The sequence below is a fragment of the Lonchura striata genome, chromosome 4A (genome assembly GCF_050655825.1).
Source record: "Lonchura striata isolate lonStrDom1 chromosome 4A, ASM5065582v1, whole genome shotgun sequence".
In the NCBI taxonomy this organism is placed as follows: Eukaryota; Metazoa; Chordata; class Aves; order Passeriformes; family Estrildidae; genus Lonchura; species Lonchura striata.
In genome coordinates this window covers 19365212-19381581 of record NC_140742.1, presented here as the reverse complement: position 1 = coordinate 19381581, position 16370 = coordinate 19365212, and the positions used below count along the sequence as shown (strand labels likewise).

The window sequence follows — 16370 nt, the reverse complement described above, 5'->3', positions numbered from 1 at the left end:
AGGATGCCAGACTCTCCCAGAGGGCTCAGACCCTGGGGGCAGAGCAGAGGTCACAGGTGCTACATGCCACAGAGGCTGCTGTCAGGCATCAGGCTGCCTCCCAGTCCTGAGGATGTCTCTCCTGCTGTTTTGCAGATATCCATGAATTCTACGATTTCACGCTGCGCTCTGCACCTGTGCAATCCCCAAGCCTGGATGCATGTCATGGCACAGCCAGGCAGCACCTTGGGTCCAGCGAGCCCAGCTCCACAGTCACACCCAGAGAGCCCCAAAACCTACCTGAGGTAAGAGCCACCCTCGTGGTGCTACATGGCCACACCCTGCACATTCCTGTGCTGAGAAGGACTCAAGGTGCACCGCAGGCTGCTGGCCACCACAGCCTGCACAGCTCACATCCAGGCTGTTCCCACACATTCTCTGTTGTAGCTTGTCTCATTAAGGAGGCAACCTCTCTGGTTCACAAGCGTTAATTGAATTACTCGTAATGTGAACAGCTCCAGCTCTGGCTCCTGCTCTGCAGTTGCAGCTGGATTATTTGCTCCTGTCTGACACTGTCTCCCATGGAGGCATTTCAGCTCTCTGATCCAGCCACTTTTGAAAAGTGAAGTAGGTTGAGTCTTTCAAGTTTCCCTTTTCAGGATTTTTTCCCAGCTCTCAGATAACTTGTGTCTCTCTTATTTGCATTCTCTTCAATTTTCAACAGCCTTCTAAAAGATACAGCACCAGGTGGAGAGGCAGGAATTGAGCAGTAGGGTCTCGGTTATCTCAAAGGCACCAAGGTAAATAAAATTGCCCCGTGTCTTTGCAGGCCTTCTTTCCATCTCCCACTTGCTGCCTCCATCCCCCACTCACTGCCCTGCCATGGCATGCTGTAGGGTCCCTCTAATCTAGGGATACACTTGTGCAGAAATGCAAAAATTCAGGGATTCCTCCTTTCAGTGAAATAACCCTATCAGATAAATACCATTTTCTGCCCCAGAGATTGAACTGGCTTCCCATCATATACCTGGGGGTACTCCAAATTTAAGTGTCACATAGGGAAGATGGAGCTGAATGGTATCATCTAAGGAAGAAAACTTTACAGGAGCTTGGGGATCAAGAGCAAAGAGGACAAAACAGCCCACAATATTCAGGAGATATTAGTGTTCCTCTGACTCAGGAACCGCTTTAGTCCCATTTTTTTTTTGCCCCCTTCACATTGCCAGTCCCTCTAGTTAAAGTCAAACCTGCAACTCTGGTATGTGTTTAATAACAAATTTTTAGTGCTGTTATGCCATAAGCAGGGGGATCCTGTTTTGGTTTTTTTGGGTGTCCTGTAGCCTTGATCCACCCAACAGTGATCTCTGCTGGCAATAGCCACCAGTCTCTGTGGCCAAGCCAGTCTGTGAATCCCAAGATTGAGCAAGGACATTGAAAAATCAATGTAGAAACAAGCACGGAAGCAGCTGTGGGCCTTGCACAGCTGCTGTGAGCGGTGCCCCTGCTCCTTCCACTGTGCCCTCTCTGTAAGGGGGATGAAAAAATCACCCTGTCACAGGGTTTCCTGGCACTGAACAAAGCCCAAGCCACTGACACCATCAAATCCCTCCCCCTTTCCCCCCAAAAAATGTGTTTGAGATATCTTGTGTTGCTGAAACATGAAATGCAAGCCAGCAATGGCACAGTCCCAGAGTCTGGGGCCAGCAAACCTCCACCGTTGCTTGCAGTGACCCTGCTGGCCTTGGGGCCAGTGCCCGGCCGGCTGACATGAGAGGTGAGATGCCCATCAAAGGCACTAGTCCCCTTGCATGGGGAAGAGCTCATTTTGGCCCTTCCAGAAGCAGTGGAGAGGCTGCAGACAGCTGGCCTGCCCTAACCACATGCCCCCCACTTGTCTCATTTCAGGACTGCTCCTGGGACCGTGAGCAGAGGCTCGCCATGGGAGCTGGGGACAGAGCTGAGGGGACAGCGCCACGGCTGGTGAGGGTGACAGCACGGCGGACAGAGGCACCGGCCAGTGTCTGCAGCCTGGTGCTCAGCTCTCACAGCACCCTGCCCCAGGTGAGCCTCCACGCACCCCACGCCACCTCCCGCCCTGCCAGCCCTGTCAGCGCCTGGCACTGAGGGGACAGCACCGGAGCCACATGCTCTCAGCACTGCAGGGATGGCGTGTCCCTCCCCTGGGGCTGGCAGTGTGTCCTCCTGGCTGTTCTGCTGATGCTCACACCAGGAAATCAAGCAGTCATTTGTGCCAGGGGCTGGATGGCCCTGAAATCATCCCCTTGCCTTAGCACATGTGGCCCTGTGTCAGCCCTCAGGGCTCGGAGGGCAGGTGGATATGGCACAGGAATAACGAGGCTGCGTGGAGCTGGAAATCCTCCCGGACCCATCCCTCTTGCCCCCAGTTCTGGCACGCTCCCACGTTGCAGATTTCCATATTTTTTTCTCCAAGCTCTTAAATGGCAGGTCCGTTCCTCAGCTTCCTGGAAGCTTTTCTCTGCTGTCTTATTTACTTGGAAACGGCATATAGTTGGATGTGCATCGTAAAGCTCAGCCTCTGCTTGGTGCAAGAAATCGTTTGGGTTATGCATTTGAGGGGAGTTTTAGGGACGACTGAAGGGCAAAATGTACTTTTGGGAAGGATGAAGTGGCCAGGAAGAATGGAGCTCACCACAGAATTGAAATTATATGAAAATGTTTTTCTTAGCAAAGTTTGAAATAATGCTTGTTTGCTAAGTCTTCTTCCAAAGTATTTTAAACACGAAACTTGCACTGCCTCTCTCTTCTGTCCTTTTTTAAATGTTTTCCTTCTTTTTCTGGACTGCAATAAAATGGGTAACACCCCATTTTTTTTCTTACTGTTTAATTTCTCCTTTTCTCTTGTTTCTCTCTACATTTTCATCATTCACCATATCTTTAGCAGTTTTTGAAGGGCAAGATGGTGGTTTTCTGAATATGACAAGAAGATGAGCTTGGCTGCTGATTTCCATTTGCCAGTGGGTGGGAAACACCACCACAGGGGAGTCACAGGGCAAAACCCATGAGAGGGTGAGAGCCTGAGCAATTTGGAACAGATTCTGTTGTGATTTTAAGGGATTTTCTTCCTAACTGTCCCAGGCCATGAAGTATAGCAGCTCTTGCATCCAGCCCCAAATGTCTGGCTGAGTTGCAATGTCTCCTTTAGCAGCAGGCACCTAGTTTTAATTTTAAGGCTTCATGCAATGGGGAATCTGCTTTGTCCCTGGCCTGGCTGGCCTGATGATTATTTATCCTTCACATTAAAAATCTGTATTTTACTGTTAGCCTCTATTTCTCTTGGTTTAGCTCCCAGCACCAGAAAATTTTGCTGCCTTTGTTTGCTAGGATGAAGGACCTTGGCAATCAGAAATGTTCCCAACATGTAGGTATTTATAGATGCATCTAAGATCCCTCTTAACTTTCCCTTAGATAAACTAAACAGATTGGCTTCTTCACTTGCTCACTGTTGAGGCAGGTTGTTCCAGACCTGAAATAATTCCTGTCATTCTTTTCAGCCCCCTTCTTTCCTAGCCTGTGTCAGCATGGGGCTAGTCCTTGGTACCAGGTGCTGGAGCTTCTGGGGTCATTCATTTGCAGAGCCTGCAGCTGCCAGCCCTGAGCAGGGGGGTGACCATCCTGAGATGGAGGAACAATGGGGACCTGGGTGGGCAGACTGGGACTCTGGGAGGAGTGTGCTTTGGCAGTGCTCTCATCTGCAACCTCCTTCATCCCAGAGGATGGTCATTTCACAGCATGGTTGCAGACAGAGCAGGGAGCTGGAGGTGTGAAAAGCTGTGAGGATGGTAGTGTTCAGTGCCAGGTATTGCCATGCCTGTAGTCCCGCCTGAAACTTGGCTTTCTGCAGAAACTCAACAGCTTTCCTGAAAACTGGAGCCAAGCAGTGCTGGAAAGCTGCAGGCTCGAGCAGAGGTCCTCTGCAGCAGCCCCTGTGCTGGGATGCAGAGTCCTTTCTCACAGTGGTGAGCCTTTTGCCAGGATGTCACCTTCACTGCTGAATACAGACCTTGCCCTGACAGAGGGAAGCATTTCCAGCAGTCCTCCATGTGGCAGGATCAGGTGCCTGGGGCAGGCTGTGCTGCTGGACCACAGCACAGGCCCAGTTTCTCATCCTTCACTCCTGCATGAAGGCACTGAGGACACCTCAGCTCCTGCGAGCATCACATCCCATGTCAGTTCTCAACAGCAACAGCATGCAGGACAGCACAAGGGCTGGACAATGCCTACACACCCAGCTCCTGCCCTGCTCCATGGGGACTTGCTGCTTTTCAGCCTTCAGTGTGTACTTTTTATGCCACAGGCATTTCCAAAGCAGGTTTCAGAAAAATACCTGAGCTGGAAAATTGCACTTGGAAGAACCAGGGAAGCTTTTATAAGTTAATGATAGTTAATGCTAGGGCAGGGGAGCACCAGCAGCCACTCAGGTGCCATCAGCCCAGGAACAAGAGCTCTAGTGGATACCCTGCCACAGATGAAAGGCAACATGACTTGGCTTTTCCTACCTGAAGTAAGTGCAATTCTCTTATTGCATCCATCAATGTAAATAACTTTTCCGTTGCCCTGGCTTTGTCCTTTCCCCTGCCTGCAGCTCTCTACTGCAATGTTAACAGAGCAAAAGCTACCATGACCTGCTTCAGCCAGGACGATGCATGTCAAGTGGATTGCCTCTCCACACAAATGCTTGCAGGAACAGGAAATTTCTCCCTGCTTGTGAGAATATGGGTGTGCTGTAAAGAGCCCTGCGGCATGCAAAGGGCTGCTACAAAGGAAGAAGTGCCGGTAAATACATCACCAACATGTGCTTCCTGTTGAGGCTTAGTGGCTGAAACCATCTCTCCATGGTAAAGTGGATATTCAGCCCTCAACGGGGCAAGAGCAAAGGGACTTTTCCAGATAAAAAGCCCTGTTGAGGCTAATAGAGGCAAAACCCTGCCTGAATTCTGGGGCTTGTGCGGTTTTATTTACTGAATCCTTAATTTCAGCCTTTTCCCGAGCCCTGTGGTTGCCTCAGCAGGACTGCTCGGGGCTCAGGAAGGCTCAGGAGCTTGCTGCTGCGGCCGGTGTCACTGGCCCGCGCTCCCAGGCTGCCAGGGAGGCCGCTGCTCTCGGTAAACGCCGTTTCCATCCTCCGTGCAGGGAGTAGCCAGCTGCACAGATAAATGAAAGAGGAACAATGCCGCTGATGAGCAGTGCTTTGCGCCTTCGAGGAAGCGCTGCTCTTCCCGTGCCACCCTCTGCTGCTACCCGGCGTGGCTCCGCAGCGTCTCCGACTCCATGCCCGTCCCCGCGCAGTGCGGGGCCGCCCCTCCGCCTCCGCCTGCCCGCTATCCCGCCCGGCTGCCGGCGCGTTCCCACCGCGCTGCCGACGCCAGCGCGCAGCCGGCCCTGGCTCGGCCTGCCAGCTGACACGGAGCGCAGCCGGTCCTGATGCGACAGAGGACAGGCATTCCGTGCGTGCTCTGCCATCGGTGGTGCATAAGAAAGCTCGCTGACGGGGGTCACTGCTGCTCCGGCAGGCTCTGGGTGTGTGGGATGCCTCTGAGCACGCCCGCAGCGTGAGAGGTGCAGTCTGCGCTTCGGATCTGCAGGGCTGAGGCCAGAAATGCCCCAGTCCCCCTCCCTGTGTCCCAGGGAGGACACAGCTCCGACATAAACGCCCTGTCAGGGTGCTGGCGGCCCTCTCTGCTGCCCCTGCTGCGGAAGAAGATGCATCCGTCTGCCCCATAACCCATGGCTCAAGTGCCAAAAGGTCCGTGAAGCTCCCTGGGGCATTTGGCAGAAAAAGGCAAGCTGTGTCACCAGCGTGACGACCGACCGACTGATAATCTTGTCCTTCTCTCAAGTATCTTTTCCTATTCCCCCGAGTGCCTTTGGCCAGACCGAAGGGCGTTCCCGTGCTGTGCGCCTTTGCCTGCCAGGAGCAGCGGGTCAGGAGGGATGGGCGTGTGGCAGATGCTGCAGCTGCAGAGATGCCAGCTGTGAACTCCCTGCTCCCCTGGCTTGGCTGCAGCCTCACGGCTCTCCATTTTCTCTGTGAGATACAGGAGAGAGGAAGCACCAAGGAGCTGTTTGCTGTTGCGTGGAGTGTCAGGGAAATGAAGCAGATCTCTGATGTGGGTGAATATCTGACAATGAAAGCAGCCCCAGCAAGAAGCCCATCAGGTTGCTTGGTTGCATGTGCCCTGCTGTCTCCACCACCCCATGCCCTCTCTGTAGGCTGACTGGGCAGGCAGCTGAAGCTGTTGCTGCAGGCCAGACTTTACAAGGCCACTGCTTTATCTCGATCTGAGCTCATCAGCATCAGCCCTGCAACCCCAAAATCCCAGGAAGCAGCTAATGCTCAAGCAACAGCACCGCAGAAGCAACCAGCTCCTGGGGGAACTCCCCCCTTCCCATTGCATCCCCATGCAAATGGAGAGCACGTTTATTTTAGAAGAAGCAGAGAAGAAAAGCAGCAACCCCCAGCCCAGAGGCTACTGCTGCCCAGTGTTACTTTCTGTGCCTAGAGGTCACTTCAGAGCATTCAGATGCTCTCCAGCGATTTTGTGTTTTCCCATTGCAGACACAGGCTCAAAAGCCAAAGTGCTGAACTCAGGAGGGTGGCTGTCTGTAGTAACACACATAGACTGAACCACACATCAGCTCTGCACAGCAGGGACACCCAGCTGGGCAACCTGTGTCCCAGGGATGCTGCTGCTCACGGGGTGAGGGGGGGGGGGGGGGGGGCAGTAAGCAAAGGCTGTGTCAGTAAGAGATGTCACTTCAGTGGACATTTTGGGGTTGAACAGCCTCAGCTTTACTAGAGGCTCTTGCTATTCCTGCTGTGGAGATGGACATGCTTAGACTTCAGTTCTCCCAGCTCAATATCCAGCTTCAGCAAAGGATGAAGAAGTCAATAGAGACACCAAGCTGTCAATCCAAAATCTCATGCATGGTCACCTATTCCTACTCTACCTGGGGACTTTTTGTCTAATACCAGCAGCAAAAAGAGGATCCTTGCAGATACAAGGTTTTTCTGGCTGTGCAGCATAAGAAAATCTTGATGGATGTGGTGTCTCCATTCACCCAAGTCATTGTCAATTTTTTGAAAGTATTGTAATGCAGTTCTCCCCATGCAATGGCAGAAAGGGAACAGTGAAGGGGAGGCTCTGGGAAGTGTTCAGCAGAGAGCCATGCTCCGGAGCCATCCAGACAGGCTTGGAGTCCAACCATCCTCCCTCCAGACCAGTGCTTCATCTTTGCCTCCGTGTAGTGTCTGCGTCTGCCTGTCCCCAAGGGAGCACAGCTGCTGCAGAACTTGCACACTGATGAGATTCACAATCATAGGTTCCATGTGTAGCTCTAAAACCAAGAACCAAGACCATTCACAGGCATCTCCAGCAGCATGGGGACTGATCAGGGGCCAGACCTATCGGTGTCTTGGCCAGGAGCTCAGTGAGCTGCTGCACTGCTTCTGCTGGGTCTCTGTCTGCTCTGCTCATCAAGTTTCCCAAATGTGCTGATGCAGGGTCCACACAGTAGCTCCCAGGTTCCTCCTTTCCTGCTTTGCCTTGTCAGGTGATTGACCATATCCTGCCACAGCCAAGGCGAAGAACTGGAGCCTGTCTCGTGTAACAGACCCACCAGGGGCTCAGAAATGGAAGCCAGAGCCTGGGATGTGCCACCCTCTCCTCCACATTCCACTCCCTATCACAGCCACCCCAGCACCTCAGGAGGGTGAGGACAAATCCCTCGAGCGCATTTCTGCAAAACAAACAAGCTCCTTTCGCCATTTTTAAATAAATAAACCAAGCTTGAAGGCAGAGCCTGGCAGGCCAGCTGCTTTCCATCTGGAGTGCTGGAGCTGGGAGAGCGTCACTGTATCTTAATGGCATCAGGCTGGACAGAGATCAGGATTCTGGTGGCAGAAGCAGTACTGATAATGTTATAAAAAAAGCAGCAATAATAACTGCTCATGAAGGTTTATGGTCTTTAGGATTTGGAGGATCAGTATCAAGCTATGCTGAGATGTATTATCCTCAGCATTGGTAGGAGCTGGGGGAAGTGCCGGGGGAGGACAGTAAATGAGTGTGGGTTTGGAAATCATCCCTCCAATCCAAGTGTGAGCCCTTGGAAAGGTGCTCTCTGCTGTGTGCTGGCTCCTCTTGCCTTGCTCTGCCTGCTCTGGAGGGTTACACCGTGTGTGGCTGCAGCAGTGGCAGCATTTCAAGCCAGTCTTGGCCCTGTTGCAGGAAGCAAGGATTCACCCCAGGGCAGCACCTGCCAGAGCCCTGCAGCCTGCAGGTGCAAAGCACCTTGTCAGAGTCTTGCTGCCATTGCACCTAAAAATTATTCCAAGTGTTGAGGCTCAGGCAAAGGCTTCCTGCAGTCTGTGGCCTGGATAGCTGTAGGGGCTGGCACTGCTCAGGTACACCAATGTCTGTGCCCAAAGCACTGGCATGGAGACCATTGTGCCTGGCCAACATTGCTTCCCCAGCCTCACAACCAGCTCCCACCTGCACGTGTCCAGGAAACACAGCAATGTCCTGCCAGGCTGTTCCCCCCTCCTTGAGGGGTATTTTTAGACCAGATCATTTCACAGCCTGGGCTACAGCAGACTGAGGGAGGAGCAGTGGCAGAGGAAGGAGGGGGCACTGCACTGCAGCACAGGGGGAGACCAGGCTGCACCTGGAGCTGGGCTTATTGCAATCCCATTGTTGCACTGTCCATTCCCTCCCCCTTGGCACATACTGCACAGCTGTTTCCCCTCTCTGCAGTGGTAGATTTTGCACAGCTGAGTCTCACGGGGTGCTTCTGCAGGAAGATGTCGTCAGCTTTAGTAACTCCAGCGCTGTGCGAGCACTCCTGCGTTCCTGATCTGGCCTAAACAAGAGTAGGGTGCTGAAGGGGCTCTCTCCTGCCTGCTCTCTCTCACTCCCCCGTGGCCTTTGGGGCAAAATCAGCCCAGCTGTGTGGCTCTGGCCAGTGTCCAGGGATGTCCGATCCCTGCAACCTGATCATCCCGTGTGCAAGCCTTGCAGTCAGGGTGAGGAAAACTGGCACATCACCCTCAGCACCATCCACCCTCCAGGGCTTGTGTTGCTAGCATGTCACTCGTGAGGAAGGCCTGGGTGCGCCTGTGCCTCAGGTCGGCTCCTCATCCCGCAACTGCGACCCGCTGTCAAGGTCACCTCGGAGCTTCCCAAGCGGCCGTGTGGGCACGGGCGGGTGGCGGCAGTGTGCCTTTAAGCGGGTCCCGTGCGCGGGCCGCGAGCCCGCGGCGCGCGCGCTGATTGGCCGGCCGAGCGGCGCGCGCGGCGGGGGCGGGGATAGCCATTCACAAATTTCCGAGCGGCCCTTCCTCCCTTAAAGGGGCAGGGCCGGGCCAGCCAGGCGTGCGCCTCCCGTCCACCGCGAGTGCCCGTGGCTCCAAGGGACACCCGCACTGGTTTGTCTCCCCGCGGCTGGGCAGGTTTCCCGGCCGGGAGGTGTGTTCTGGGGCAGCACTGCCCGGATGAGGCAGCAGCATCCCTGTGAATCACTGCCTGTGGGCGGTGGGAGGTGCAGAATGGGCTTTGCTCCATCTGGAAGGGGCAGGTTGGAGCAGGGCTGGCCGGGGAAAAGGGAGAATGCGTGTTCCCCACAGAATTCCCCTTCTTGTTCCCCGAGCAAGGTGGGAATAATCGAGGAAGGGACATCTCTGGGCCCTGGATGGGGGAAGGTCCCTCTGGGCAGGTGTGCGCTGCCCGGGCAGCCCCAGCTCTGGGCAGAGTGCTGCTGAGCCCTTGCCTCCCTTTCAGAGCCGCGTGTTGACCCACTCTGAGGAGAGTGCCTGTTCCTGCAGGGATGGGGCCTGATGAGGAACCCTGAGAGTCAGCCTGGGGGGCTTTGTGGCCCCAAGATCATTTCAGCTTAGGCAGAGCCAACCAGGAGATCTTCACAGGCTTCTACAGCCCAGGCAGGGTGTGTTGGGGTCCCACTAAGGCTGAAGTATGTGACCATAGCCAGGGACAGCTTGGGGCTAGTGAAGGATGCAGGGAAACAGGATTGCTGGTGGTATTACACTAGGCACAAGCCAGACATCAAGGTACACGACCAAAAAATTAGCAACTGATTCTCTTAAAGATAGTGAGATTTCGAAACACCTCGCTGTGGCCCTGGTGTGGAGTGGCGAAGTTGTGCCCTGGTCACACTGTCAAACCTTCCCTCTGCTCTGTCATTTTCTAAAGGAAATGAGGCACACACAACGAGTGGGCACCCACAGGCCGTGGGACATGTCAGTGCTGTAATTGCCGTGCCCTTGCAGCAGCAAGGCTCCCCCCTGCTCTGGAGGGAAGTGCTTGAAGGCAGCCCACAGCCAGCCCATGCCTCCAGTGCTCCAACACAGGGCAGGAGCATCCCTGCCAGGATGGGAGAGCAGCTGTGAGCATTGTGAGGCTGTCAGGAATTCCATAAAGCCTGCTGCATTCGACTGTTATTAAATAACGCCTCCAGGCTTTCCTTTACAGGCAAGGAGCCTGAGCTCTGCTGTAAGGACCTGCTTCAGGTCTCCATCACTCCTCTCCCCTCCCCCAGACAGCCATGAAGACAGTTGTCCACGATGTGAGTTGCAGAAACCAGCCAATGATGTTTGTTAAAGACTCTCGTGCCATTGCTGCCACAAGCAAGTGTGGTATTCATATGTCCTCTGAACAGAGAGAGAGACTTAGCTTTCTCAGGAGAAATCCTGAGAGAAGCAGAGAAAAGAGTATCAAAACAATTCTTATCTCGTTTGCCGGCCCTGTGTTTCTGCACATGTGGAATGTGTTATGGAGATTGTTTACCAAAGAGTGATTTATTAATTGGACTCTGCTGATAGTAGTTTGGATTCATTGACCAATTATGTTACAGCTGTGTTGGGACTCTCGGCAGAGAATCACGGGTTTTTCTAGTTAGTGATAGTTCTTGTTAGTGTAGTATAGTTATAGTATAATATAGTTTAATAAAGTAATTAATTTGCCTTCTGATATCATGGAGTTCCTGCACAGCATTCCCGCCAGTCGGGCATCATAGCACCAATAAGCGAGGATGCAGCAACTGGGCAATGTATCAGGGATCATTAATAGAATAAAAATGGTTTTGCCCTGGAGGAGAATAATTTGTTGGGCATCTGCCCTGAAAGTGCTGAGAGCTATTGCTCCCTTGGTATGCCTGGTTAGTATTCTCCCAGTTGCACATTTCCCAGCGTGAATTGCTGCTGGTGGCAGGAAGGAATGGCCATGAAGTGAGATTTTCTTATCCTGTCCCTTCCCTCTCAGCTGTGACTGCACAAACCCTCCAGTGCTCACAGGAGCCTCCAGCCCTATTTGTGCCCAGTATCTGTGCAGCCAGCTCTGCAGACCACCTCTTCAAGTTCCAATTGAGAAGCCCCAGGCCCAGCAAATGGCAAATTCCTGCTGGGTGGAGTCTGTGTTAGTGCTAAGCAACTGACTGTCAGACTGAGCCATGTTCAGTTGGTCCTTCTCTTTACTGCTCATCTCCTCCTAGTCTGTCCACCCAGATATGTGTCCCTGCTGCCTCCCTGGGCTGCATGTATTGGCTGTCCTTTTGCAGGTGATTGTGATGGGAAAAGGTACTTCTCCCCATGCAAAACTGTCCTCCCCCTCCTCCCAAGCATTATATAGACTCCCTCTCTGCACCCAGGCTCAGAGCAAACGTGTGGCTTCAATTCCCCTGGCAGGATCCAGCTCCTCTTGGGTGACAGTCAAGCTCTCACGTGGCTGCTGTTTCTGCAAGGAGCTGGCTGCCTTCAGCCTGCCCCATCTTCCAATCTCCTGCTCCTAGAAGGGCTGTAGGTACTACAAACCTGCAGTGCCTGGTGCCTCACACTTGCCTTCTTGCAGGACTTCATGCGAGAGGAAGGAAGCGGCAGCAGGGGCTGAAATGCTGGTGACACCAGATAAAACCTAGCTCTGTGCCACCTTCATGCCTTGTAAATAGCATCATCTCCGGGAATTCCTTGACACTTTGCTGAAACTAGCACCTGTAAAAAGAGCAGCTGCCAAAGCTGAATTTAAATAAGACAGGGAGAATACGGTAGGAAGAGGGTAGAGAATGAGAGAGCTCTTGAATTGCTTCCCTCCATGAAGGCACCTTGCAGGAAATCAGCTCTCATCTCCTTTAGCCCTGCTCAAAGCTCATGCAAGATGCCCACAGCTGCCTCAAAGTGCTGGGCACTGTGCCTATCCTGCCAGACACAGGCCTGGGCCCCCCAGTGCAGGTGCCCACTTCACTTGGTCTCTCAGCAAAGCCACCTCTAGTTCCCAAAATGCCACTACTCACTAAAACAAGCCGTGGTCCCTGGCCAACCAGCCCTGGCCTTTTAAGTGTGATTAGGTATCCCAAGTCCTGTGCAGCATTAGGGAACGTTGCAAGCAGGCAGCAGCAACCATGGATTACTATTTTCCCTTTTAACTGGGGCTAGCAAGTGGCACATGTAGTTCATTACAAATGCAAAGGAATGAAACAACTCTTCTGGCAGCTAAAATGGGGTTTAGGGAGGGGAGATGCAAGGGGTAAGGAAGGACTCTAAAGTGCTGTGACAGCTGAGGCTCAAAACGCCTCTGTTTGCAACTGGCAATGAAGCACTAACAGATAAGAGAGCTGGGGAAAGTGGCATGGGGTGGAGGCTATAATACTGGCCCTCCAGGGCTGGCAGTGAGGGTGTTTCCCATGTGGACATGCCCATTACATGAATGGCTGTGAAGGCTGCAGAAATCGAGCATTGAGAGGACCAGACATCTTCCTTGCGGAGGATGCACCAAAAAAAGGAAAAAAAAATGGGAGGGGAAAAAAAATCAAATTAAATGCTTCTCTTTACTGTTCACTCAGCTCCTTATTAAAGCATTTTTCCCTAACAGCTCTTGTCCTTTGCTTCTGCGCTGAGTGAATGCCCATGTCCTTGCCTGCCCCCTTCCCAGGACAGAGTGACAAGGGATATGTCTGGAGCAGGGCAGGTGTGAGCAGTTGGGGTGACAAACTCTGCTTGTGCAGTTCCCTGGTGCTTTCCTCCCACCCAGGTCGGCTTCTTGCAGACATGGGGCTCCTGACTGAGCTTGGCCCAAAGATGGCTTTGGGGAAGGCCTGTGGCACTGGAGAGGCCTCCCTGGGTGGCCACTGCAGGGTCCCTGCAGCCTAACCATGCCATCCCAAGGTAGGGAGTGCAGTGGGAAGGAGGTTTGCAGCTGGGATGGAGCAGTAATTAGTTATGCCGAGGTACTGAGCACATCTCATGGATTAAGTTATCTCAGAGGTGCCGATGGGTGGGTAGCCAACAAGGAATTCATGTCCTTTTGGTCTCATGGGTGAGACACTGGCCGCCTGCCCTTTTTTACAAGGCTTTTTGCTCTACTTTGGTACAGCAATCCTCCATCACAGCTTCAGTCTGGTCCCAGTCCCTCCTGTCATCCCCATCTGATGGCACAAGGAGCAGTATCATGTGGTGATAATCTAATTTCTTAAAACCTGAAGTGTAAAGTCCTCTCTTAAAGCCAACACTGCACGCTTTCCTGCCATGCACTCAAACACAGTTTTTCATTGATTAATTCTGAACAAGCTTGCTTTGCATGCCAGCAATCCCACGCTGCCCTGCCCTAGTGAACTCCTGAGGTCTGCAATGTCCTGTGGCACTGAGCTCTGCAGTGGAAACACTGTATTGTGTGCTGCCATTGGCTTCATCTTGGTGCATCTCTTTGGGTCCGTGCCACAGTGCCCCTGTGTCCAGAGACAGCCCAGGGGAGCAGCAGGGTGAGCCTCACCAGTGGAGCTATTTCTGAGGGCTCAGCAGTGCTGCTGTGCTTGACTGCTTGATGTCACCATGGTGAGGACAGGTGCTCTAGGCTTGCTGTCCAGGAACATTATGATTGTCCTGAGCCTGCAGCAAGGAAATCTGTGTCTGAGCCACTCCAGCATTCTGTTGCATTAAACCACCCCTGTGATTGAGGTGACCTGAGCACCATCTCCAGACGGGGAAGTGCAGGCAGTGCTGGAGAGGACAGGTGCAGCACTGTGCAGTGGACAACATGGCACTTGGGGCCAACGCCAGTCCTGATTTTGGGGTGTCTTCTGCCCCCTTCCCTTCACTCAGAAAAAAACATTCCACTTGACTGCTTAAAAGCAAACCCTGCAGGAGTACCTCTGTGTGTGGAGGGGAAGTGCAGAAGTAATTTTGTACTGCAGTTTAAAGAGCTAAAGGAACAGGGAGTGGGCAGGGGCATTTATCTGACCAGCCACCATGCACTTCCTGTTCCCACAGCCTTGCTCGTGCCCAGGGCCGTATTACACCAGCTGCAGGAGGCCAGGAGGAGCCTTGCAGACCTTGGAACCTGAATTGAGGTGTTGCACCACCATATCTTGTGGCTCAGCTTGTGTCTTTTAGCCATAGCCTTTGGGAGCCCAGTGCACATTTCATTGCTTCTTTACATATTTATGTACCTTTTCTTTAAAATAGTTTTTCACCCAGCCTAGTGTTTTTTACAACATTTAGGCATTAAGAGGCCAGATTCAGGTTCTAAATGGTCAGATGTGGGGGTTTGTAGTGGTTTTTCTCTCTCTCCCCATCGATTTGTCTGGATGGCTCTTCTGAACTTCTTCCAGTCCTGTGCTTCTTTGCAAGAGGTGAAGGACTGCTGAGCTGCACTGGGAGCAGCACCCCTGCCCTGCTGCACCAGTAGGCATTTCTGCTCTGCTTTTACAATCCCCTGATGGCAGTATGTGGAAGGCCCAGCAAAGGCCCTCGTGGTTTCTACACCATTCTACACCTGTGGCTCATGGGGCAGTGGCAGTATCCCCAGGGTGCTGTTCTGGATGGAGCACATGTGGTAACATTTTCAAAAAAGCAAGGTGAGAACTGATAGAGATGCAACAGAGGTACTGCTACCAGGCTAGCGACCAGTTCAGATCTGGAAAAATTATTTCCTACTCCAGTGCGGGCCACAGCTGAAGCAAAGCGAACCCTTCTTGGCGTCAATCGCAAAGCTGGCAGGGCTGGCACGGCCGCGCGGGGCTGGAGGAGCGGCCGGCGCTGCACAAGGGCTGCCCGGTGCGCCGGGAGGCGGGCTGAGAGCAGCCGCAAGGTGATCGTGAGGCAGCGCAGCGCAGGATTCTGCTCCTTCTGGATGCCGCCTGCGCGGGGGGCAGCGGGGGCGGCGCGGCCGGGGTCTGCCCGGAGCGCGGGGATGAGCGGCGCCCCCGACACCGGGGCGGGGCGCGGAGGTTCCGCCGGCGCGGATTGGTCGCTGCGGGGCAGGGGGGGCGAGGGATGCTCCGCGCCGCCGCAGGTGCCGCGGTCCCCCATCGAGCCGAGCCGAGCCGGGCCGGGCCGGGCCGGGCCGGGCTGAGCCGCCCCGCGCAGCGGAGCGGCTCGGAGCTGCTGCCCCGCGGCCCGCGCCAGGAGCGGCCCCGGCACTGAGTGGCATTGCGGACGATGCCGCGGCGCGCCCCCGCGGAGATCACCGCCCTGTAACATCATCCCCCTCCCTTCCTCCTCTTCCTCCTCCTCCTCCTCCCACGGGGCCGGGGGCGCCGAGCGGACGAAGAGGCGGCAGGCGCGCCTTGCGCGGGGCGGGGGCCGCTGCCGCCCCCTGAGCATCCCTACCTCCCTCCTCCCTACCTCCCTCCGCCCTTCCGCGCCGCCCCCCTCCCTCCCTCCCTCCCTGCCGGCTCTATGGTGTGAGGGCAGCGATGCACAAGCACCACCACTGCTGCAAGTGCCCCGAGTGCTACGAGGTAACGCGGATGGCGGCCCTGCGGCGCATGGACCCCCCGTCCTACGGCGAGTGGCAGCACGAGCAGTACGGCTACGGCGGCTACGGCTCGCAGACCCTGCCCGCGCCCGGGGGGGCCGCGCCCGCCGCCCGCGGCAAGGCTAAGCTGGGACCCCCCGCCCGCGACCCCGCCGCGCTGAAGCCGCCGCCGGCGCCGGGCAAGAGCGCGGCCAAGGTGAACGGGAGCGGCCCGGGCTGGTGGCCCGAGTGCACGTGTTCGAGCCGCGACTGGTACGAGCAGGTACGGGCCAGCCCCGGGCAGCGGCTGCCCGGTGCGCTACGCGACGGGGCGGGCGGCTGGCGGGGTAACGCAGGGTTCCTGGCGGGCTCCCGGCACGCTGTAGCATCGCCCCGGGGGCGCCGCGAGCAGCCGCCGGGGATGCTGGCGCTGCTGGGGCTGGGTACCGGCGTCGCTGCGGTTGGCCGTCGGACTCGCTCGGGTTGGCGTTGCCGTTGTTCGGGCTGGCTGCTGCGGTCCTGCCCAGCGTCGGAGCCTGGCACTGGAGCAGTCTTCCCAGGGCCGAACGGGGCCAAGTGGATCTTGCTTGGTGCAAGGTGGTCGTCGGACGTGAT

The 16370-nt window shown here is 54.9% G+C and overlaps 1 protein-coding gene across 14 annotated transcripts in view; it reads left to right on the top strand.

Annotated features, from left to right (window-relative positions):
- DLG3 (discs large MAGUK scaffold protein 3) overlaps window positions 1-16370 on the top strand; it is a 78101-nt gene that overhangs the window by 10325 nt on the left and 51406 nt on the right. For 9 of the 14 annotated variants that reach the window (XM_085570440.1, XM_077786607.2, XM_085570436.1 and 6 more), the window contains 2 exons: window positions 136-284; window positions 1885-2040. In XM_085570440.1, coding sequence (XP_085426566.1) covers window positions 136-284; window positions 1885-2040 — 305 coding nt within the window. Of the gene's footprint in view, window positions 1-135; window positions 285-1884; window positions 2041-15320; window positions 16039-16370 lie in introns of those variants that run through there. The other 5 variants (XM_021534583.3, XM_021534582.3, XM_021534580.3 and 2 more) reach the window with 2 other exon arrangements.